Genomic DNA, 24,295 nt, shown 5'->3' with positions numbered 1-24,295 from the left:
TAGACTGTTTCATATGTTTCATTACTTATTCAATTACTTCTATTTTCTAGGATGATATTTATGAATAGTATACAAGTATATATATTCCCCTTTTTCCTTAATTTTCCTATTTTCCCATAAGACATATACAAACATATACTCAGTCCACAACTGGCATTACGCGGATCAGATTCAGTTTACTACCAGGCTTTGCGTTACATCATTTGACACTACTAGGCTTTACGCATTCCTATTCAAAACTACCTGGCTTTAAGCATCGACCTAGGTAAATTACCACTCCATATATTAATCATAACGCTGTACTCACTTATCAAGTTGAATGGAGCGTCTGCTGTCCGCCACCTGTTGCCAACATCAGGCGGATCCAGTCTCCATTTGTTGGAGCTTCCCTTGGCCGGCAGTAATCTTCAGTCTGGATTCAGATGCCGATCAGCGCGTCCATCTGGGACGAACACTGGTGATGTCTTCTCTCCATGCTGTATGTAATAAACCTGAGATGAATCTTCATGCTGTTGTTTTGGTTTTTTGATTCTTGTGAGAAAGGGTGAAAGGCCAAGGGGATGACCAATGACACAAGAGGGAAGTATGAACAACCAATATGTGTCTGTCAGGATCAGGTAGGGGAAGGAGGCTTATAGGAGGAAACTGGAATAAGGCCTTCAACATAACAACACCAAGGAGGTTTGGAGGGGCATGAGGACCATCACTTGCTACAAGTCCAGCAGTCAGGCGACTGTGGGGACTGTGGACCGTGCCAGCGAATTCAAAAATGTTTTCAATCGATTCCAGACTGAGCCACAAAGCCCTCTACAGTTCACTAATCGCTCTTCAGCCACAGGACTCAGCCACAACCCAAATGATCTCAGTAGAGCAGGTGAGAAGAGAGCTGAACAGGCTTCACCCCACCCCAAGCCTGTGCTCCTCAGCTATGTGGTATTCTCCAGCACATTTTCAACTTCAGCTTGCATCTGGAGATAGTTCCTTTTGGGTGGAAAAAGTGCCATGTATTACTTTCACTATCTTTCTATATAACAGAGTCTTCAGTGACTACAGACCAGTGGACCTGACATCACATATTATGAAGGCTTTTGAGAGGCTGATCCTGGAGTTCCTCCGACCTGTGGTCAAACCATCACTTGACTTACTTTTGCGACATAATTCATATGCAATGTATCCACATTTGTCACTGGAGAGTCAGTGACAAATGCGGATACATTTCCTGCACATCTTGCACCACAAAGCAATAATTACAAAGTACAAGAGGTAAACTTCAACATTTTTTTTATTCGCTCTAGGGCTGAGGAGCCTGAAATGGAGAGAGGCTCTGCAATGAACATAAAATTACTGCGACTACCAGAGAAGTAGCCGCAGGGGATAACTTAAGGTACAGGCGATCCTTTATCTCCACTGCCGTCACGCTCTACATACAGTAGCTAACAATGGCAGATAATTACTCATTACTTTCACTATCTTTCTATATAACTGAATTTCCCTCTGGGATTAATAAAGTTTATTAAATATAATTAGAAATAGATCAATTAAATCTAAGTGGTGCAGTTAGCACTTTCTACTCACACGTTGAAACGTGACAAGAAACTCTTAGGGGCTTTTAACAATGATATACACACAGTCTACGCAGTATAATTTTGTAAAAGTAACTTAAAAAAAAAAAAGTAATATAAACACGAAACCAAAAAACTTTATTATGAAAATATCGACTCGGAAGTGATCGGAAATCGTATTGTTATTGTCACGGAATGCAGTAGGCGGGGTTTGACAGTGTGGCCTTTCGGTGGCATGCGTTTGGCAAAGTCTATAAATTTGGACCAAATTTATTAATCGTTTGTAACATACTTTTCGACGTTAATCTTTATATCCAACCGATTATTTGTATCAGCATTGTAGGTCTAGATGAAGCCCCCTGATCGTACTCGAACTAAACCAAATCGCAACCTAAAGCCTGAATCAGTAACGTTACGTTACGGTAAAGTGACCTGTAAGTGGCAGCGAGTGGAGCAGAGAAAACTCCTTAATGCCCTAAAAAGACTCAGCGGGACCACTGGAGGCCACGGCGACATCGACTATGCTTTCCTGAGAAAATACGTGCCTAGTAGGTCCATTTTAGAGGTACAGTAGCTTCTTTTGTATAGTCTTAGAGGCATGTTACCGTCTGTCTGGAGCTCCATTAGGCTACGGTGGCATTTATATGCATTTAATTATTTTCTTTTCTTGTTTTCTGTTTTCAAGAAATAATTTCCCTGAGGGTAACCAATAAAGACAGTTCACAGTATATACACAGTACACAGTAATTAGCAGTAGACTCAACCTGTGTATGGGAAGCTAGCGTTACCTTGAAAGCATAACGTTAGCCGTGCAGGCTACGAATGACAATAGTGTACTAAAATGTAACGTTAGTATTTATGTCAACCGTTTTAATGATTTTCTTTTCAGAATGCAGTCAAAAATAATGAGAAACACTGACAAACTTAGTTACTAAATTCACATGCTTTTGAATCCCTGTGCAGGATTTCCACTATGTTAGAGAAATTATTTTTCAGGAAATCTTAACAAAACAAAATTGCTATCTCACAACAGCCCTAAATTTAGTCGGATCACTAAGAGAGTTCTGACGCTTCAATCACGGCAAATATTTGATGAGCTTGGGCGCTGGTTCCATGTAATTGATTACAAACGCAAATACGTCGATTTCTGTGCAACTTGTTGATGTTCCACTATGTTTACAATCAATCTTAAATTATTGAAGCTCCCACTTCCTAGCATGCTGCAAATGTGACTGTAAAAAACCTGTGGGATTCTTTAAACATAGTATATGTTTACATAATAATATTACTTATTACTATTACTTTTAATAACATGGTGCTCTCTGTTTGTACAATTGAAATGGCCTGCTTCAATCAGTTGTTGCCCAGAGGGAATGTCATGCCTCTTCAAAATGGAATGGTATTCATGCTGATTGGGGATGTTTTGCACATGATGTAGGTCTGTCACTCTCCCATTGCCAAAGCATCAACTGATCATCATGTTTCTGCCTACATGGTTCACTGATAATGTTAGGCAGGTATCTATAGGTAGATTCCTTACTTGATCGTTACTCAATCCCCGCCCGCCCAAGAAGTTGTTCTCTTCCTCCATCTTGAAGGATCTCCCAAAGTGTCTCCCATGTGACCTAATCATAATTTGGACAAATATAATCTCCAAAATAATCTAATACTAACAAAAGTGGCCATAAAGTTCAACTAACAGATGAACAGCTGATCCACAGTCATAGATAGATAGATAGATAGATACTTTCTTGATCCCCAAGGGGAAATTTTGGTGTTGCAGAAGCCATTATATAGAAAACATTTGAACATTAAGTAACATAATCTACACAATGACAATACACAAAACACAGTACAAGAATAACATACAGTATAGACAGTAATAACCACAAAACACCCTGTGAATGTTACATATTGTTAAACTGTCAGAGTGGATACTGACTCTCTGTCAGTGAATCATTGTACATGCTGATGACTGTTGGCACAAATTACTTCCAGTACCTCTCCTTGTCACAGCAGAGCTGGAGAAGTCTCTGACTAAAACTGCTCCACTGTTTGACAAGTAGGCTGTGGAGAGGATGTGAGCTTTTCTCCATGATGCTCTGCAGTTTGTGCAGCATCCTCCTCTCCACCACCTGCTCTAAAGGTTCCAGAGAATACACTTTTTTGATAGCACTTTGCTTTGATGTTTCTTCTTGACTTAGATTTTGTTTGCTTGCCTTGTTCCTCACTTGTAAGTCGCTTTGGATAAAAGCATCTGCTAAATGACTAAATGTAAATGTAAATGTAGAATCCCCCAGCACAGAGCCAGCTTTCCTGGTCAGTTTATTCAGTTTCTTAGTGTAGCTGGCTCTGATGTTGCTGCCCCAGCAGACGTCAGCAAAGAATATCGCTCTGGCTACAACAGACTGGTAAAAGATCTGCAGCATCTTGTTGCACACATCAAAGGACCTGAGCTTCCTCAGGAAGTAGAGTCTACTCTGTCCCTTCCTGTATTCAGCCTCTGTGTTGAACTTCTAGTCCATTCTGTTGTCCAGGTGAACTCCCAGGTATTTGTACCTGTCTACCACCTCCACCTTCTCACCTAGAATGGACACAGTTTCAAAGCTAGTTCTCTTCCTCCTAAAGTCCACAACCATCTCCTTGGTCTTGCTTACATTCAAGATCAGATGGTTGTTCCCACACCACTTCAAAAAACTGTCCACCAGACCTCTGTACTCTGTCTCCTCCTCACCGCTGATACATCCAACCTCTGCAGAGTCATCTGAGAACATTTGCAGATGGCAGGACTCAGTGTTGTACTGAAAGTCTGAAGTGTACAGAGTGAAGAGGAAAGCTGAGAGGACAGTACCCTGAGGTGCTCCTGTGCTGCTGACCACCCGCTCAGACCCACATCCCTACAGTCGTACAAACTGTGGTCTGTCAGGTAGTCAGTGATCCAGGAGACTGTGGAGGAGTCTACCTGCATCTTTAGGACCTTCTCTCTCAGCAGGACAGGCTGGATGGTATTAAAGGCACTGGAGAAAAAGAACGTGATCGTCACAGTGTGGTTTGCCCTGTCCAGGTGTGAGAGAGCTCGCTGAAGCAGGTAGACAATAGCATCATCTACTCCAGCCCGGGGGCGATAGGGGAACTGTAGTGGGTCTAGTGATGTCTCAACCTGAGGGGTCAGAACCAATCTCTCCAGGACCTTCATGATATGTGAGGTGAGGGCGACTGGTCTGTAATCATTTAAAGCAGAAGGAGATGACGATTTAGGAACAGTCTCAGGCTCAGGTTGAAGAGGTGCTGTAGAATCCCAGAGAGCTGCTCAGAACAGGCCTTCAGGACTCTGGGGCTGACACCATCGGGTCCTGCTGCCTTATTCTGGTTCAGCCTCTCCAGCTGCCTCTTCACCTGGCTGCTGGTCAATGACAGATGGGTAGGGGAGGTGGGTATGGTAGAGGAAGGGGAGCGGGATGATTTCGTCTGTGAGAGTTCCAGTGACGGGTGTGCTTGTATGACCATTCCTGATATTCATTGTAGTATGGGTGTGGGGGGGCAGCAGTGGAGACACTGTTCTGTCTGTGAGTCTGGCAGAGGAGGAGGAGGGTGCAGCAGAGTGTCTGGAGGTGGAGGAGGGGGAGAGGGAGGTCGGTAGTGCTGTAAACCTGTTGAATAAATGGTTCAAGTTGTTGGCTTTTACCAGGTTCCCTTCCACCAGGTTCCCCTTCTTCTTGAAGCCAGTGATCTTCAGTGATCTTCATTCCAGACCACGCATGCTTCATGTTGTTCTGCTGGAGTTGGTTCTCCAGCTTCCTTCTGTAAGCGTCCTTACTCTGCTTCATTCTCACCCTAAGCTCTCTCTGCACAGACTTCACCTGGTCCTTGTCCCCCTCCACAAAGGCCTTCTTCTTCCTGTTTAGCAGCTCCTTTAAGTTGCTGGTGATCCAGGGCTTATTGTTCGAGAAGCACCTCACTGTCCTGGTTTGGATGATGTTGTCCACACAGAAGTTAATGTACTCTGTGACGCTGTCTGTCATGGAATTGATGTCGTCTCCATGTTGGTCACAGAAAACATTCCAGTCTCTGGCTTCAAAGCACCCCTGCAGAGTCTCAGTAGCTTCCTGAGACCACTTCCTTACAGTTCTCGTGGTCACTGTCTGCTTCCGAACAATAGGAGTGTAGACGGGGGTGAGGAGCACCAGGGTGTGTTCAGATCTGCCTAAAGGAGGGAGAGCAGTGGAGGTGTATGCATCCTTCACGTTTGCATACAGTAAATCTAAGGTCTTATTGTCTCTGGTGGAGCAGTTGACAAACTGGTAAAAAGTGGGGAGAATTGTGTCCAGAGACTTGTGGTTGAAGTCTCCTGTTATTATTATGAAGGCGTTCATAATAATAAGAAGTCATTCAAAAATAGCAGATTATGGTTTATAGGAGAGGGCGTCCCATGTCTCCAAAAAGCCAGTTTCCCCGTTTCCTCTCTCCTCGTATCTTCCCTTGCATCCCTCCATGTATATTTAGTGGGAGGGACCTTTTGGATCCACCTTATCATCTTGTCATCAAGATTTTTGAATCTTCACTTGGATCTAAACACCTCAAGCTTGGACTCATCAGTTAATAGGACTTGGGCTCAAGTCTGGGCTCTGGCTGGGCCACATTCTAAGTCAGGGGTGTCAAACTCAACTGCCCAGGGGCCCAAAATCCAAAACACAATTTAGGTCGCAGGCCGAACAGGATAAACATTCATTGAACACACTAAAACTTTTAAAACTTAACTTTTTTTTAACATAAACTGTAAATAAAATATAATATTTTGCTCTCTATAAAAATATATCCTGTCTAAATTATACAAGTTAGAAATAAAGTAAACATAAAAAGAACAAACATTCAAATTTCTTTAATCTTATGTCATTTTATATAAAAAATAAACTTAAATTTTAATAATCCCAAAAGACTTTGCTTTCCATAAAAATATATCCTGTCAAAATTATACAAATTCAAAATATGAACATGCAACATAACAAAATCTGGAAATATAAATAAAATTTGTGCTTTTCAGCCATAACAAATCAAATCATTCAGTTGTCTTTGCTCTTCAGTCATTGTATCAGAGCTGGACGCCTGGCATCTTTTTTGTCAAGAAGTTTGTTTATAATTGGTGTGATGTTCTGTGTTGTGGAGATTCTCAGGATGGACTGCAGGTGCTCACCAGTGAGACGACTCCTGTGGGCTGTTTTGTTAGTCTTCATCACTGAGAAGAGCTTCTCACATAGATTTGTGCTACCAAACATAAACAAGGTTCGAGCCGCATGTGGACGGAGCTGGGACATTTCTGCAGGAATGGAGTGAATAAACTGTGCGGGTCCTGCAGTGTCGTACTTTGTCTTCAGTGTCCATTACACTGCAGCTCAATCAGCTCCATCTGAATCTGCACAGGTGCAGTTTCCACATCGACGGCAAATGGTTTGCGAAGCAACTCAAAATTATTTTCTTGTTCGTCAAAGTCACCAAAGCGCCGTGAGAACTCAGTTTATCAGCAAAGTGCAAACACCGCTGTAACGATATGGTTCAACATTACTTGGCATCCTGAGGACTAGCTTCATAATAACTTGCAGCATCATAAACTAGACTTGATTAACGCGGAATGTGTTCGGCAAGGCAGCTGAAGCGCTGCATTATGGGATCTGTAGTTTATTGTGTTACCAGCGCTTCATATCGCAGGGCCATTAATAACAATAATATAGAAATTATGTTGCGGATGTGGCCCGCGGGCCGTGAGTTTGACACATATGTTCTAAGTTATCCCGTAGCCACTTCTTTGTTATCTTGGCTGTGTGCTTAGGGTCGTTGTCCTGTTGAAAGATGAACCGTCACCCCAGTCTGAGATCCAGAGTGCTCTGGAGCAGGTTTTTCCTCAAGGATGTCTCTGTACAAATCTAGCGGGACACCTTAAATTTAACCGGCGCTGCTATTGCGATCTTTAGGATAGTTATTTAGTGGACGCGAGAACGCATTAGCCAATTGAATGCGAGTTAAGCCTTCACTTAGCCAATCGATTCTGTGGATCACAGGCGGTAATTTTAGCGACTCAACAGTAGATGAGAGAAAGTTCGAGGTTGAAAAGCAGGGGTCTCAAACTCAATTTACCTGGGGGCCGCGGGAAGCAGACTCTGGGGGAGGCTGGGCCGCATCAGGTTTTCCACAAGAAAAGTTTTGTTTAAAAAAAAAGATCTTCTCAAATCTCTTTATTTTAATTTTTGAATATGAAATAAATAAAAACATAAAACATTAATAAGAAAATAAATCATAAATAAATAATAATAATAATTAGATTCCTCTAGTCGGTGACTATATGTCGTTTTTTCAGTCTTCTATATCTGCTGTATACAGATTCAAATGTCTGTAATAACAGTTCTTTAACCTTTAACCTTCTTCTGAACATGAATTGAACATTGAAGAACATGAACTGTTCTTCTTCTTTTGCCAACTCCCCTTGCTGCTACAGACCTGGCAGCGCTTCATCTGCCGAGGCACATTTGTCTTGAGGGAGGAAGCAGCTGACACCCTTAGTATGGTTTAAAGATGATCATCAGTAAGTCTGGACCTGTACTTGGACTTATTGAAGTTCAGCTCAGGGAATCTGGGGGTAAATTCTCTCAAAAACTGCAAATAGCGCGATGCAAATAAAAAACAATGACCCACAAATAACGGTGCAACCCTATAATTGGTCCGGGTTAGCGGGGACTGTTATTGCCGATGGACAGGTGTCGCTATGTGACTGCAGACTACATTAGGCTTCATTGAGTTCCTTACTTTTCTTTTAACCCGCCGCGAACGCATCACTTTGACTTATATTGTCCCGCTGGGTAGCAACTTAAAAAAAACTTTTTTTTGAAGTGTTGTGAACGCAGCCCTGGGACGAATTTCTGCGTGTGCTTCGTAGAGACGAGGCCGCTAGCCAGGCTGAAAACTCTCCATGGCAACGCTGCTGTCCCTCATTGAGAAATGTTTCTCTGATTGTCCCAATGTCCCGCCCCCGAGACCCATATATCCCACCGTGATTGGTTGGTTCGTTCAGCTCCGCACACAACACTGTAAAGTACCAAACATGTCAAACTCGAGGGCCGCACTAACATTAAACTTTCATATGAAGGCGAGGGCCCACAAATTATCGTCCCGCGGGCCGCGAGTTTAAAACCCCTGTTGAAAAGGAATTAATAAACAAAGACGGTGATAACAGAGAGACAGAGAGGGAGAGATAAAAACGACAGAGAGGAGAGATACAGACGACAGAGAGGAGAGAGGGAGAGATACAGACGACAGAGAGGAGAGATACAGGCGACGGATTTCTGGTCTTTTGCATTTGGCATGGTCTGCATGATTAGTGACTCTTTCAGTTGTTGGCCTTTTCTATGAAAAAAAGTTTTATTTATATAATACAAACTACAATAGCTGCTTTCCACATTGTAATCATTGCATTTTGTCTTCCAGAGAAAACATTCATATTTATAAAATCACTAATGAGAACTAGAAAAATCAACAGATTTTAATTATCCTTTTCTTTCTTTTATTCTTCCAGTTATCCTTTTTTTTTTTTTTTTTTTTTTTTTTGTCCAACAATAGCTGGCATCACCACTCTCCTAAATATAGCATTTGTTCCTTGGAGTAAAATAAGATTATTGTTATTTCAATCACTCTTTCTATTTTTCTCAATACTCTGTTTTTCTTTTTGTTGCAACAAGAGCTAACACTACCTCTTTCTAAAATAGTTAAATTACTTCTTAAAAGTAAAAAAAAAAAAAAGCTTATTGTAATTTCAATCACTGGCCATTAATATTTAATTAGTTTTAGAACACTTACCTGCGTAAAGTCAAAGGACCAATTCAATTTTGTTTTTATTTTTATAGAGCCAAATCACAACAGAAGTCATCTCAAGGCACTCAAGAATTATATAGAAAACCCATCAATCCCATTTGAGCAAGCATTAGAGTGATTAGATTAGGACAGACCAAAATAATCTCTGTCTTGTCTGAATTTAGGAGAATGGAATTGGAGGACATCTAGGCCTTTATGTCTTTAAAGCACTTTTGCTTTCCAGTGTATTTGATCCCTGTTTTAAGTTGCTGATTTGTGAATTGTACCATGGAGCTAGCTTCCCTTGATTCACTACTTTGTTTTTCACAGGGGCAAAACAGAATTGTTTCGAGTAGAGTATTGTTCAGAGTGAGCCTGCGAAAAAGTTAATCAAATTGTACTGCAGTAAAGTTAAGGAGACTGCCCTCCTCTGTGTTAATTCAATTCAATTCAATTCAATTTTATTTGTATAGCGCCAATTTACAACAGAAGTTATCTCAAGGCACTTTACAGTGTAAGGTTTAAGACCTTACAGAAAATATTTATACAAAAAATTATAGAGAAAACCCAACAATCCCATTTGAGCAAGCTTTAGGCAACAGTGGAGAGGAAAAACTCCCTTTAGAGGAAGAAACCTCCAGCAGAACCAGGCTCATAGTGGGCGGCCATCTGCCTCGACCGGTTGGGGTGTTAGTACATGTGTTAGTACATGGCTCTGGAATAAAAAGATGGAATTAGTTCTGTAAATTTGTCACCAGCGTTTTCAGATAAACATCTAATGTAGTGAATGTTTTTCTTAGGTGAAGTAAAGTTCAGTACTATACTTTCAAATTGTTATTAGAAATGGTCAGATAAAAGAGGGTTTTGGGGAAAAACTATTAAATGATAATTTTCAACTCTGGATGATATTAAAGCATTCAGTAAAGCCAATGGAGTTTAATAGTGAATTAAATGCAGTGTTGAGGCAGTTATCAACATCAACATGGATATTAAAGTCACTCACAATAATGAACTAAATCGGATAGAAAGTCTGAGAATTAATTAAAAAACTCTGGGGTAAGGGACTGGAGGACAGTTCACAATAACAGGATTGGTTTTTGACTTTTCCAGTTAGAATCCGAGAGGCTAATAGTGAAGCTCTCAAATTAATTAAAACCATGTTTAGGTTTGGGGTTGATTAATAAGCTTAAGTGGAAGACTGCTGCTACTCCTACACCCGATCTGTCCTTTTAGGAAGGTGATAATTAATATGACTTGTGGGGGGGTTGACTCATTCAGACGGACATATTGGCACCCTTCTTGAAAGAAAAAACTACAAAGGTCACTGAAATCACTTGAAACTGACAAAAGTAATAATAATAAAAAAATAAAAAAAAAAGTATTGTCTGTGGGGACTGACTAGTGAGCAATTTTCAGGAAAAATCAATTTTTTTTGCCTACTGCTCCAACAGATCAGTGGATGATGCGGTGACTCTGGCTTTATTCCACACCCTAAACACCTGGACTGCAGCAGAACATATGATAGGTTGCTATTCCTAGATTACAGCATTCATTCATACTGCATTCAACCTCATCTGCCCGGGCAAGCTGATTGAGAATCTGGCAGGTCTTGGTGTCCCAGCCCCCATGTGTTACTGGATTATGCACTTCCTGACTGAAAGCATAAACCGAAAGTGATGATAATGGGAGGGTGGGTGTCTGCTGAGCTCACAATCAGCACAGGTTCTCTGCAGGGCTTGAATCTTGAAATTCAGGGATTGTGGGGAACCTGAGCTCCAGATAGTGTATTTTCTCAACAGTGGTTATTTGTTGACAGGATAACAAGCTTAGCTTTGGCTGCAGTACTTGTAACCAACCATGCATCAAGCTAACACTGACAGAATATAACATTTTTATGACCTGAACAACTTAACAGTGTTCATTAAGTTGTTAAGACTCATCGTTACTTGTCTTTGTCAGAGTTTAATGTATCGCTCGTTTCATGTTTGCTTGTTTACATGCAGCGACCTCTACCTGGCATCTAGCATGAGCTTCAAGTGTTCAAATGTGGGCAGGAGGGGTGGGGGAAAACAACACTGTCCAGTATTTTAAATTTGGACTGCAGTACTACTTTTAAAAACTCCATGTAAATCTTCTTTCAACTATTACTCCTGCTTATGGTGCTCCTAGTCTATTATAGCTTACCATTAGCACAATCATACCAGTGTCCATTTGAAACCTGTTTGAATATCTAATACATTTAACAGCAAGAATGTCCTCAACCTTGTTTTCTACAAAGACAGCTTGGTAAATAAAGATATGCTTGTTGTCTCTTTCCTTCTTTTAGATCCAGTGTGTAGTGGAGTCTCTGAAAGACAAAGTGATGTCATGTGCACATTTTAAGCTGAAAAAGAAGAGGTTGGAGGAGAAAAAGGTTAAAAAGCCCATTGAGATGTGGACACATATGGCTTCTGCTGTAGCTGGAACTCTTGAAGACTCAATTTCCAGTGCTTTCTCCCAGGTATAGCAAAATATTGAAAAATTGGAGTAGTTCTATTCTTTTTGATGTGACATACTTAATGTCACTAAATATTCAAATACCTCTCTGCAATTTACAGACATGACATGCTTGGCATGTACTTTTGATTCTAGTTGTAATGGTCATTTGAATAACATTGATGAAAATGAAAAAATATGAAAAAAACATTCCTGTCATTTTGTTTCTCTCTCTATCATGTACTGTCTATTTCTTGTTTTTTCACTGGTTTAATTAATTGGTTTTTCTTTTCTTGCTGCTTTTTCTTTTCACCTTCTTTGCACTTTTTTCCCCACTTTTTCTGCCATGTATTTTTGGCCTTACCTCTATCTTTCGGTTTAATTTTATTTAATCTTTTATTTATTTCTGCCAACTTTTCATATTTGTTAACTTTTTTTCAGTTTGTCAACTTTTCCTTTTGTCAACTTTTATTCTTTGTGTGCCTCCTGATAAGGTCATCAGAAGTCCTCTCATAATCACAGGAGAGAAGAACTAACAAAAACAACTCATAGAGAGATGACCTGCTTTCGCCCAGCAAACACTATTTTAGAACCATATGTTCTCAATGTACAAATGCATATAATTAATCAAGAAATGTAAACTTTTTACCTCTCTCTCTTGCCACTGTTCTCCTCTGCCTATGTTTTTAAAGATGCTGATAGTTTCATCCACGGAGCCTCGAACACTGAGAAACTGTGACCCTCCCCAGGTGCACAGACAATCCACAGGTGAAAACAGCCCTATTGGTCGCACCGTCCCTTTTAGACCGATGCCTCGGTTGCCAGTCCAAGGTATAGACCTTTTATTTCTGTGGATGTTAAAAATTTGGTCAACAGTAAATATTTAATATCAGACCTAACAGATCTTGGTTGTTTATTGAACATATTTTCTTCTTTGTAGGCATGTTCAGTAATAATAAGGATTATTGTAAGCACTCCTTGATTCAGTAAATCCAAGCCAACTAAAAACTAAAATAGGCTAAAGTTTTATAGTGAATTGATTTTTAAAGAGGCAATATTGCAAAACAAATTGAGTAATTTATTGTGTTTTTAAACATAATACTACTACTACTACTATTGCTGTTACTACAACTACTACTAAGATAAATAATAATAATAATAACACTAGTTTATCAGGATAGTTAGTGAAAAGGAAAATCAATCAGCAAATATTTGGATCCCCTAGTGAAGCATTCACTGGCTTTAGGTTTTGTGACAGAACACCCATAGTTTTTGATGAAGTTGTCTGACCTGTGTTCCAAGGTGTCTGTGGTGTAGTGAGCCTTATCCTTTCATTGAGCAGATGTTTTTGTGCCCTCTCAAGGATCTTGTCTGCTCTGTGGCTTCAGGTGTAGGCTGACTGGAAAGATGTTCTGCTGTCTGCATCTGAGGTTGAAGCTTAGATGGTTCCTGGAGTCTGATACTTTTCTTGCTGTCCTTTCATATTCCCGCACCAACTTGAGGGTTTCTGCCTCAAAATATGCAGCAATATAAATTAGATTTGGGAATACAGTTAAGACTCAGACTTAGTTTAGACCAGCTTTATTATGAGTGCTAGGTTGGGAGGTTGTATAGTATGGTGCATGCAGGATCTCACAAAGAAGCAAAACCATCATACGGTATATATACTAATATATAGTAATGTACATGTAGAGACAGTATATATACAGTATGTAGACAGTATACATAGTGACTAATAGCCGTTCTGACCGAGGACAATGCGTCCACCCTCCTCCTCTCAAACCATCCTACCACCTGTTCTCTAGATCCCATCCCCTCCTCTCACCTTCAAACAACTGCACCCAGTCACAATCCCAGTCATTACACAAACAATTATCATCATCATTAATACATATGTCGCAATAGGGACCTTTTTCATCTCATTTAAGCAGGCCCAGATTACCCCACTCGTTAAGAAATCGACTCTGGACCCTGCCCTTGTGGAGAATTAAAGACCTGTCTCTCATCTTCCAATCCTTGCCAAGACCCCTGAACAAGCAGTCTTCAGTCCACTAACTGACTTCCTTTCTAGGAACAACCTCCCTGATGTCAACCAGCCTGACTTCAAGCCACTCCACATTCTTAAAGGTCGAGAAATCCCTGCAGGCTGCAAAAGCTGTGGCTCATTCTTCTGTTTAAATTTTATATTATCTATCTCCAGTCTTTCACATGGTTGATGGTGAAAATTCTCAGCCGTCATGGCAACTGGACTTCCTTTTGTTAAAAGGTTAACAGAGTAAAAGAGTAGCGAAACGTTTCAACCTAAAAAAAGGAAGTCCAGTTGCCATGACTCAACTTTCAGATTTTACATGGTTATTCACCACATCCTCCTGTCTGCTCTCTCTCATCTGGGCATCACCAGTACAGCTGGCCTGCATTAAGTCTTACTTGTCTAGACAAACCTTCAAGGTATCTTGGTAAGGGCAAGTTTCTAACTCTCAATGCTTCTCCACTGGCATGCTGCAGGGCTCAGTTCTTGGTCCTGTACTTTTTTCCATCCCTAGGTTCCATTATCCAGTAGAATGGTTTTTCCTATCATTGCTGTGCTGTTGACAAACGGCTTTTTCTGCCCTTTTCACTGGATGACTCCACTTTCTGTGACATCTCTGTTTGGGTAAGGCATCTAAACCTTAATACTGTATCTCCAAAACAGAGGTTCTTGTCCTTCCAGTCAGACCTTCAATACAACTCAACTTCAACATTGATGCAAATGCAGCAGTACATCTCATTTTTGATCAGCCAAAAAGTAAACGCATTACACCACTCTTGACACTTGCCTTCAAAGTGGTCAACTCAACAGCACCTGCCTATGCCTATGGTGTGGCCTGGTGGCTCAATGGGTACATCGTCTGCCTTAGATGCAGAACGTTCGTGTTTCAAACCCTGTCACACACACCAGGTGTGTCCTTGAGCAAGATTCTCCACACTATCTCTCTGGGTGCTTTATGTGGCTGCCCACTGTTCCCCTTAGGGGGATGGGTTAAATGCAGAGGACAAATTTCATTGTAACATGTATATGTGACATATGATGCATAAAGGCTTTCTTTCTTTCTTTTCTACCTGTCGGCGAATGACATCTTGTGGTTTTCCCTCTTTACCTCAAAAGGTTATCTGGTCAGTGGTTCCACAATGGTGGAATGACCTACCTACTTCTTCATGTTCAGTTCAATTCAATTCAATTCAATTCAATTCAATTCAATTCAATTCAATTCAGTTTTATTTATAGAGCACCAATTCACAACAGAAGTTATCTCAAGGCACTTTACACTGCAAGGTTTAAGACAAAAAATGATACAGAAAACACAAAAATCCCATTTGATCAAGCTTTAGGCAACAGTGGAGAGGAAAAACTCCCTTTCGAGGAAGAAACCTCCAGCAGAACCAGGCTCATAGTGGGCAGCCATCTGCCTTGACCAGTTGGGGTGAGTGGAAAGAGAAGAGAGAAAAGAAAAGAAGGCACAACAACAACAAGCAGCAAGAACACTGGACAGGTCAACTGGATTCTGGAGATGTAGAGCTCCAGGCCGAGGATACCTGCAGAAAAGTACAGAGAAAGGGAGACAGCAACCTCAGCAACCTCCCTTCCAATTTTCAGAAATCAGCTGAAAACAGAACTCTTCCACAACTTTCTCTGGACTTAAATCTTTAAATATATAAAAACAACACAAAAACACAGTCTGGTGAAAATAATAGTACACAAACATTATATGTTTTCATGTTTTTATTGAACATAACATGTAAACATTCACAGTGCAGGGTGGAAAAAGTACCGTATTTTCCGCACTATACGGCGCACCTAAAAGCCTTCAATTTTCTCAAAAGTCGACAGTGCGCCTTATAATCCTGTGCGCCTTATATATGGATCAATATTGAGCCGCAACAGGTCTCGCAACTAGGGTAAGCAGCCGCCGACTCCATTTTCCCTCGTAGAAGAAGTAGGGCGCGGTGCATGCTGGGATATATGACTTCACGTAGCGTGCCGTTGTTATGCCGAGTTTTGCATGCCTGCCGACATCTGCATCCCCCACTTTAATCAGGGAGGAGGATGCAGATCTCGGCAACTCTGAGTTGCCAAATATTGCACCCCCTCCCTTCACAACCCCTCCCTCCTCCCATCCCCCTCGACCACTCCTTTTCACAAAACTGTTTCAGTGTAGCAATATTCTTGGGATGTCTGGTGTGAATGGCTCTCTTAAGGTCATGCCACAGCATTTCAATCGGGTTGATGTCAGGACTCTGACTGGGCCACTCCAGAAGGTGTATTTTGTTCTGTTGAAGCTATTCTTTTGTTGAATGACTTGTATGCTTTGGGTCATTGTCCTGTTGCATCACCCATCCTCTGTGGAGCTTCAGTTGGCGGACAGATGTTCTTACGTTTTCCTGCAAGATGTCTTGATAAACTCTGGAATTCATTTTTCCATCAATGACAACAATCCGTCCAGGCCCTGAGGCAGCAAAGCAGCCCCAAATCATGATGCTCCCTCCGCCATGTTTTACAGTGGGGATGAGGTTTTGATGTTGGTGTGCTGTGCCTTTTTTCTCCAGACATAGTGTTGTGTTTTTTCCCCAAACAACTCAATTTTGGTTTCATCTGTCCACAGAATATTTTGCCAGTAGTGCTGTGGAACATCCAGGTGCTCTTTTAGTGCGCAGGCGCGAGCCTTGCTGCAGCCGATTTACCGCTGTTCTCATCTTGTGATGTCTTTTTCTGTATTTTATCTTATTATTTTTATTCCTTTGTGTAGATAAGTTACTAGTTTTGAAATTAAGTTCTACCCTCTCACATCATGTTGTTCGAGAGAGTTTTTATCTCCGTTTTTACCTTTGGTTTCATACTCTCACTAATCCGAAAGACCGGAGCGCAACAGCTGTTCCATCACCATGGAGCCAGCTCCTTTGTTTACACCCGGGATCAGCTGATCTTACTGAGGACGGCAGGAGTAAAGGATCAAACTTTGCCTGGGACTTTAAACGTCCCAGAAGAGATCAGAAGAAGGACAACAAGAGGATGTAGGGGAGGCAAAAAACAGCAAAAAGGAAATAAGGAACGGAGAAGAGCGATGTTCAGAGAGAAGGTGAGAAGATTCAAACCTCATCTCCCCTCTCTGATTATGGGTAATGTGAGATCACTGGACAATAAGATGGACGAACTGACGGCTCTAGTGAGGATGGAGAAAATCTTTGCAGAGTGTAGTTTAATGTGTTTCACAGAGACATGGCTGCATGATGGTATTCCTGACTCCAGTGTTAATATAGACGGTTTTAGCACCGTGCGCTGGGACAGGAGGCGAGAGGAGAGCGGTAAGAGGAGAGGAGGGGGGCTCGCCGTTCTCATTAACAACAGGTGGTGCCATCCTGGTCATGTCACTGTGAAAGAGCGTGTATGCAGCCCTAATATTGAACTTTTGGCTGTGGGACTTCGTCCATATTATTTGCCCAGAGAGTTTTCTCACACCATATTAATCGCCGCTTACGTGCCTCCATCCGCTAACGCCGCTGCTGCGTGTGACGTCATTCAGACGGTCACCTCCAACCTACAGACCAGACACCCCGACGCCTTCTTTATGATCTCTGGAGACTTTAATCACGCCACCCTCAATAAGACACTTCCTACCTTTACCCAGTTTGTGAGCTGTCCCACCAGGGGGGAGAGGACATTGGACCTGATGTATGCTAATGTTAAAGATGCCTACAGCTCCACTGCCCTCCCCCCTCTGGGAAAGTCGGATCACAACCTGGTACATCTCATCCCACAATACACACCTTTGGTTCAGAGGCAGCCTGCCACCATTAAAACTGTAAAGAGGTGGACAGAGGGGGCACACCTTGCCCTGCAGGGATGCTTTGAAGAGACAGACTGGAAGTCTCTCTGTGAGCCCACTTCAGTTCACCAACTGCTCCTCAGTCCCTCCCCCACACGACTCAGCCACCACCCTCACAGTCTCAGCTGAGCAGGTGAGAAGAGAGCTGCACAGGCTTCACCCCACAAAGGCTGCAGGTCCTGATGGAGTCAGCCCAAGGGTGCTGAAAGCCTGTGCTCCTCAGCTATGTGTTGTTCTCCAACACATCTTCAATCTCAGCCTGCACCTGGAGAGAGTTCCTCTAGGATGGAAAAAGTCGTGCCTGGTTCCAGTGAATAAGACGCCACGTCCCAGAGTCCTCAATGACTTCAGACCAGTGGCTCTGACATCACACATCATGAAGGCTTTTGAGAGGCTGATCCTGGAGTCCCTCCGACCTCTGGTCAAACCCTCACTTGACCCCCTCCAGTTTGCTTATCAACCCCATATTGGAGTGGATGACGCCATCATACACCTTCTCCATCGCACCTACACCCACCTGGACAAGCCTGGGGGCTTAGTGAGGATCATGTTTTTTGATTTCTCCAGTGCATTCAACACCATCCAACCTGCACTGCTGGGAGAGAAATTAAAAAACATGCAGGTCAACACTCCCCTGATTTCCTGGATCATGGACTACCTCACTAACCGCCCACAGTACGTCCGCCTGCAGAACTGTGTGTCTGACATTGTGGTCTGTAGCACAGGTGCTCCACAGGGGACAGTTCTGTCTCCATTCCTCTTCACCCTGTACACCTCAGACTTCAGGTACAACTCAGAGTCCTGTCATCTTCAGAAGTTCTCTGATGACTCTGCAGTTGTAGGATGTATTAGGGGTGGAGATGTCACAGAGTACCGTGGAGTGGTGGACAGTTTTGTTGACTGGTGTGGACTCAACCATCTGCAACTGAACATCAATAAAACAAAGGAGCTGGTGATGGACTTCAGGAAATCTGGGAGTCCAGTCATCCCTCTCTCTATACAGGGGGAGGAGGTGGAGGCTGTATCTGAGTACAAATACCTGGGAGTGTACTTGGACAACAAACTGGACTGGACCAAAAACTCATCAGCATTGTACAGAAAGGCTCAGAGCCGGATGTACTTCCTGAGGAGACTCAGGTCCTTCAACGTCTGCAGCACCATGCTGCGGATGTTTTATGAGTCTGTGGTGGCCAGTGTCATCTTCTATGCTGTGGTCTGCTGGGGCAGCAACATGAAGGTGGCAGACACTAACAGACTAAACAAGCTGATTAGGAGGGCTGGCTCTGTTCTGGGGGTGGAGCTGGACCCTCTACATGTTGTGGCTGAGAGGAGGATGCTGTCCAAACTCCTCTCAATCTTGGACAACCCCTCCCACCCACTGCACAGTGTGTTGGCTGGACAGAGGAGCACGTTCAGCCAAAGACTTATTAACATTAAATGTTCCACAGAGCGCCACAGGAGATCCTTTCTACCTGTGGCCATCAATCTGTACAATTCCTCCCCCCTCTGTAAGGGGTTGGGGAAGTGAAACTGTCATATACTTGTGACCCAATTTCATTTATCTATTTTCTATTTTACATATTCTGTATATATATTGACTTTTTCAGTATTGATGTTATTGTGTATTTATGTTTGTGTATTTATGTTGGTGTTGGATCTTTCCTGGTTGTGGTTCCTTTTCTTTCTGTCTGTTTTGAGAACAATGGTAATGAGGCAAAACAATTTCCCTCTGGGATTAATAAAGTTTTTTGAATCTTGAATCTTGAATCTTTTGCAAACTTCAAAAGTGCTGCAATATTTTTTTGGACAGCAATGGCTTCCTCCATGGTGTCCTCACATGTACTCCATTCTTGTTGAATGTTTTCCTTATTGTAGATGTGTCAACAAAAATATTAGCATGTGCCAGACACTCGAGGATGCTTCTTTACCTATTTCAGCATTCTGCGCTGTGCTCTTGCAGTCATCTTTACGGTACGACCACACCTAGGGAGAGTAGCAACAGTAAACCCAAAACTGGTGTGTGTTTTTAAAGGGCAGAACAGCTTTCACCAACACATCCAATATCATCATACTGATTGGACTCAAGGTTGGCTCACTCCTGGCTCCAATTAGCTCAGTCATTAGGCTAGGGGTTCACATACTGTTTCCACCCTACACTGTGAATGTTTACATGTTATGTTCAATAACAACATGAAAACGTATAATGTTTGTGTACTATTATTTTCAGCAGACTGTGTTTTTGTGTTGTTTTGAGTTAGATGAAGATCCGGGTTCACATACTTTTTCTTGCCATGGTAAACCCTCTGTCATTTTATATCTTCAACCAGAAAGGTACACCCAGATGTCTCACAGCTGAATTTCCAAAGCTTGGGTGTATTGCTATTTACCTGTATGTTTCCGCCATAAAAGTATCATATTACTGTTAATGATCTCTTTTTGCCCCCTCAGATGGCACCAACACAGCACATTCTCTTCTTGTACTTAAGAGTCCAATGCCAACCATGGGTCCAGCAGGAGGACTTCCAGCACCATCCCAAGTGGTCAAAATGCTAATCGGCAAAATCCCATCCCAGCACCAGCCTTCCTCCACAGCTGGAGTCTCATTCGCTGAGACTTCTACATCTCAGTCTGCTGCTACCTCCTACCACCTGGGTACAGCAGAAAAATTAATAGTCTCTTCTACATCCCGACAGTCTACCTCTCACATTGTGAATCAAGTGAGAGGACACATCTCTGCCAGTTCTATGCGTACAGTAGTGGTAAAGAGCCAGAGGAATGGCAGTCCTGTAATCCTGACTACCCAACAGCGCTCAGAGCCGCAGACCACTTCTATTTGTACCAGTTCTGTTATTAAGTCCATTTCTTCTAGTCCTCACACACCCGTTTGTTCCTCTACTACCAGTCTCATCTCTGTCGCTAGTAGTGTCCCAGCTTCTGTCGCCTCTTCCAGTTCTGCCACCTCCGGCTGCATCTCTGCCCATACAGTGCCCCCACTCTCTACTCCTGCTACGGTATTTCATGCTATGTTTGGTCGCACCAGCAAATACGCCACAACAGACAGCCCCAGAACATTTGGTGTCAAATGTGTAGTGGACTTTGAGAGGATCTATCACTATCTGAGTGTCATCCATAAACCAGAAAAGGACTGCCATCTCACTCCTATGGGTATGTTAGAGAGACATGGCTTGGTGCCATCTTAGTGGGCAGTAGATTGTCTATGACACATATCAATATAAATACTATTTTTATCAATAAGTAATGTTATTATTAAATGCAAACTGTTTGCCAGTAGATGCTTTTTGCTCCCAAAACTACTGGGACATTCAAACCCCTCTACCATGTTAGGTCGCAACTATTGGAGGGGGCAATAACAATAATTTATTTGCTGTGTTTAATAAGAATATTTAATATGGTTCATATTTCTACAGTTGTGTATGTTGTCAGCTAAACCTAAATTAGCAATTCCTTTCCCTACCAGTGCATTTGATCTGTTTTCTAATATCTTTTGTTCTCTAGAGAGTGCTATAGTTTTGGATCTCTTGATGTCTCTCTCAGAGGAACTCTCTCTGCTGGACTGCAAAAAACTTCACAAACATATGATCCAGGTAGAACAACACACTATACACTTTGACCGGCTACAAATAAAGAGATAGAAACTGCAATTTTTTTCTTTAAAGCAGTACACATACAATACTCAAGTAAAAGTGCAAGTATTTGCCTAGGGAAAAAAACAAGTAGATGTACCTTTTAATTTTTTAACTCATGTATGAGTAAACATTTTTAAAAATGTTGAATTTGATGCTTTCAACAACATAAATGTAAAAGTCTAGTTCAGATTTGTTTGACAATGTGACACAATGGATAACAAAGTCTGTGGTAAGCAATAACAGCACTGCATTGACAGATGACTTAAGTATAAACAAAAATTAAAGCAGATCAAGCAGAGTTTTTCCAGGTTCCTTGAGTTTGCTGGCGCACAGTACCTCTACTGTGTTTCACAGATAGGCTTGTATGTTTAGGATCATGAGCAGATCCTTTCTTTCTCAAAACTTTAGCCTTTCTGTCACTTTGGTAAAGGTTCATCCTTGTCTCATCAGTCTCAAAATTTAGTTCCAGAATCTTTGAGGCTAATTTCTGTACGGGTCGTCATGCTAATGAGTCGCTTCCATCTTCTGGTGTCATCTTTTTTGTTCACGAAGTCTTTTGAAACAGTAGATTGCAATACCTTTATTCCTGCCCTCTGGAGAATGTTGATGATGTCACTAACAGCTGTTTTGGGATCTTTCTTTACAGCTCACAATGTTTCTGTTATCAACTGTTTTCCGTAGTGTATCCGTTCAACGTCTGTTATTTAGTACACCAGTATTCTTTCTTATTATCTCTTATCAGTGTATCGGATCTAGTTGTATATATGCAATATTTTTAATCTACAGCAAAAATAAAGGAATTTTCCTCACTGCCCCAATACTTTTGCAGGGGAGTGTACATTTCACCCCCTAAAGATGAGATTGAAAGGACAAAAACATGCAGCAAGTGAAGGATGATAAAAAGGCTGGAATAGCATAGGCAAAGTTAAAAACGTTTGTTTTCGTCAGTTTGGTGATAAAAGTGAGTCATATAGACATGCAGCGTTTGCTACCAAATCTTCATAATAATAATAATAATATATTTATATAATAATAATAATAATTACATAGTAATATATTTATGGCATATTCATACATATTGTATTTTTAACTTAACATTTATGTTCTTTTACCCACTGTTTGGCGTAAAAACAAATTCCTCTGGTTTTTAAAATTTAACCTTCAAACTTTAGTGGACAACAATGCATAACTGAGTGTGAATGAAGAGAGCAATTGAAGAGCAATTACCAATGTCTCCTGTATTTCTGATCATTCTGATGTTATTTTAATGGTCAGAAACATTACATTATACCGTCAGCCCTCTTCTGTGTGTTCCAGGTGTATCACTCTCTCTCATCTGCTGACTCTAGCATTGCAAGTGAAATGTTTAAACACCTGACAGATGGAGTCTCTGTTCAGACAGAGGCACAGAGAGGAGAGGAGAGACCGCAGCATACTGCTCAGAATGCTGAAAGCAGTGATGTAATGGACAGTGGAGGGACAAAACTGCAGCCAAATGGGGAAGGTAAACAGGGAGCACCAGAGAAGACAATTAGCCACTCAGTGGAAGCAGACATCATGGGATGCTGCCCCCCACTAAACCCTTTTCTGGTTCCACTGAAACTGTTGATGCGCAGATAGTTTGAGTTCAAATCAAATGTGCAATGTGCTTTGTATTATATTTTTTAGTTGTATCTATGTTCTGCAATATTACATTACTAAATACTCATTTAATAATTTTTCAGCCACATTATTTGTTCATTGTTTGTCAGAATCTGTTAAATAATAGCTTTGGTCATTTTATAACTTAATAGTTATAAAATGACCAAATCCCCATACAAATGTTTCCCCAAAACTCAGAATTGCTATTCATTTTTACAGCTGTCTAAAGTAAGCCATTCAACTATGGAAGACGTCTGCTGCAATTGTTATATTTATTAATATTGTTTTACTATGTTAACCAAGCATTTGGGAATAAATAAAATGTGTCTGGCTGATGTGTTTTTAATCATTTTTGGATACTAACTCTGGTCCAAGATGTTGGTGAGGATTCTCAGTCATCCAGGTCAAGTTATATGGAACTTGAGTGATGGCAACTGGACTTCCTTCTTGTTAGGTCACAATATTTCACTACTCATCCAACTAGGTTCCTCAGTCTGTAGAATCACTAGCTACAGGAACTATACATCAGTTAAAAAAACAAGCCGAACTTCTCAGTTTTCTACTTGGCTTCATTCTGAAGAAACTACTTAGATGACTAAAAGCTCGGATCCTCTACAAGAGGCCTGGGAGCTTGAGGGTCCTGCGCAGTATCTTAGCTGTTCCTGAGGAGTGTGCAATTCAATTTAGTTTTATTTGTAAAGTGCCAATTCACAACAAAAGTCATCTCAAGGCACTTTACAATTTAGGTTTAAGACCTTACAAAAAGTATAATTATACACAAAATTATATAGAAAACCCAACAATCCCATTTGAGCAAGCTTTAGGCAACAGTGGAGAGGAAAAACTCCTTTTAGAGGGAAACCTCCAGCAGAACCAGGGTCATAGTGGGTGGCCATCTGCCTCGACCGGTTGGGGTGAGTGGAAAGAGAAGAGAGAAAAGAACAGCAGGCAACAAAACAACAACAGCAGCAAGAACATTGGGCAGGTCAACTGGATTCTAGAGATATACAGCTCCAGGCCGAGGATACCTGCAGAAAAGTACAGAGAGGGGGAAACAACTACAGGAGAGAGAAGACGCAAAGATAATGACATGTAATGGTGGCATTTGAATGGATATAGGAGAGGAGCTCAGTGTATTTATAGAGGTCCCCCCGCAGACTAATTTATATCAGCATAACTAAGAGATAGTTCAGAGTCACCTGAGAGTCACAATATTTATTTTAAGAAGCTTGGCTATGCAAAAGGAGCTCCAGGATTTGGGTAGGATTAGGAT

General features: G+C 41.5%; 1 protein-coding gene across 2 annotated transcripts; it reads left to right on the top strand.

Moving 5' to 3' along the window:
• Positions 1 to 1,762: 1,762 nt before the first annotated feature.
• snapc2 (small nuclear RNA activating complex, polypeptide 2) lies at positions 1,763 to 23,354 on the top strand. 2 transcript variants are annotated; one of them, XM_026353049.1, is made up of 6 exons: positions 1,763 to 2,127; positions 11,725 to 11,898; positions 12,566 to 12,704; positions 20,183 to 20,899; positions 21,251 to 21,339; positions 22,699 to 23,354. In XM_026353049.1, exons 1-6 carry the CDS (start codon positions 1,912 to 1,914, stop codon positions 22,999 to 23,001), a joined length of 1,638 nt encoding a protein of 545 aa, XP_026208834.1. In that variant the 5' UTR covers positions 1,763 to 1,911; the 3' UTR covers positions 23,002 to 23,354. The 2 variants fall into 2 exon arrangements, with proteins under 2 accessions (XP_026208834.1, XP_026208835.1); XM_026353050.1 differs by having other exon boundaries at positions 1,979 to 2,110.
• Positions 23,355 to 24,295: the final 941 nt, after the last annotated feature.

This window comes from Anabas testudineus, chromosome 18 (genome assembly GCF_900324465.2).
Source record: "Anabas testudineus chromosome 18, fAnaTes1.2, whole genome shotgun sequence".
NCBI classification, from domain to species: Eukaryota; Metazoa; Chordata; class Actinopteri; order Anabantiformes; family Anabantidae; genus Anabas; species Anabas testudineus.
Note: the sequence above shows the minus strand (reverse complement) of the source record. Positions and strands in the feature narration are given on the sequence as shown.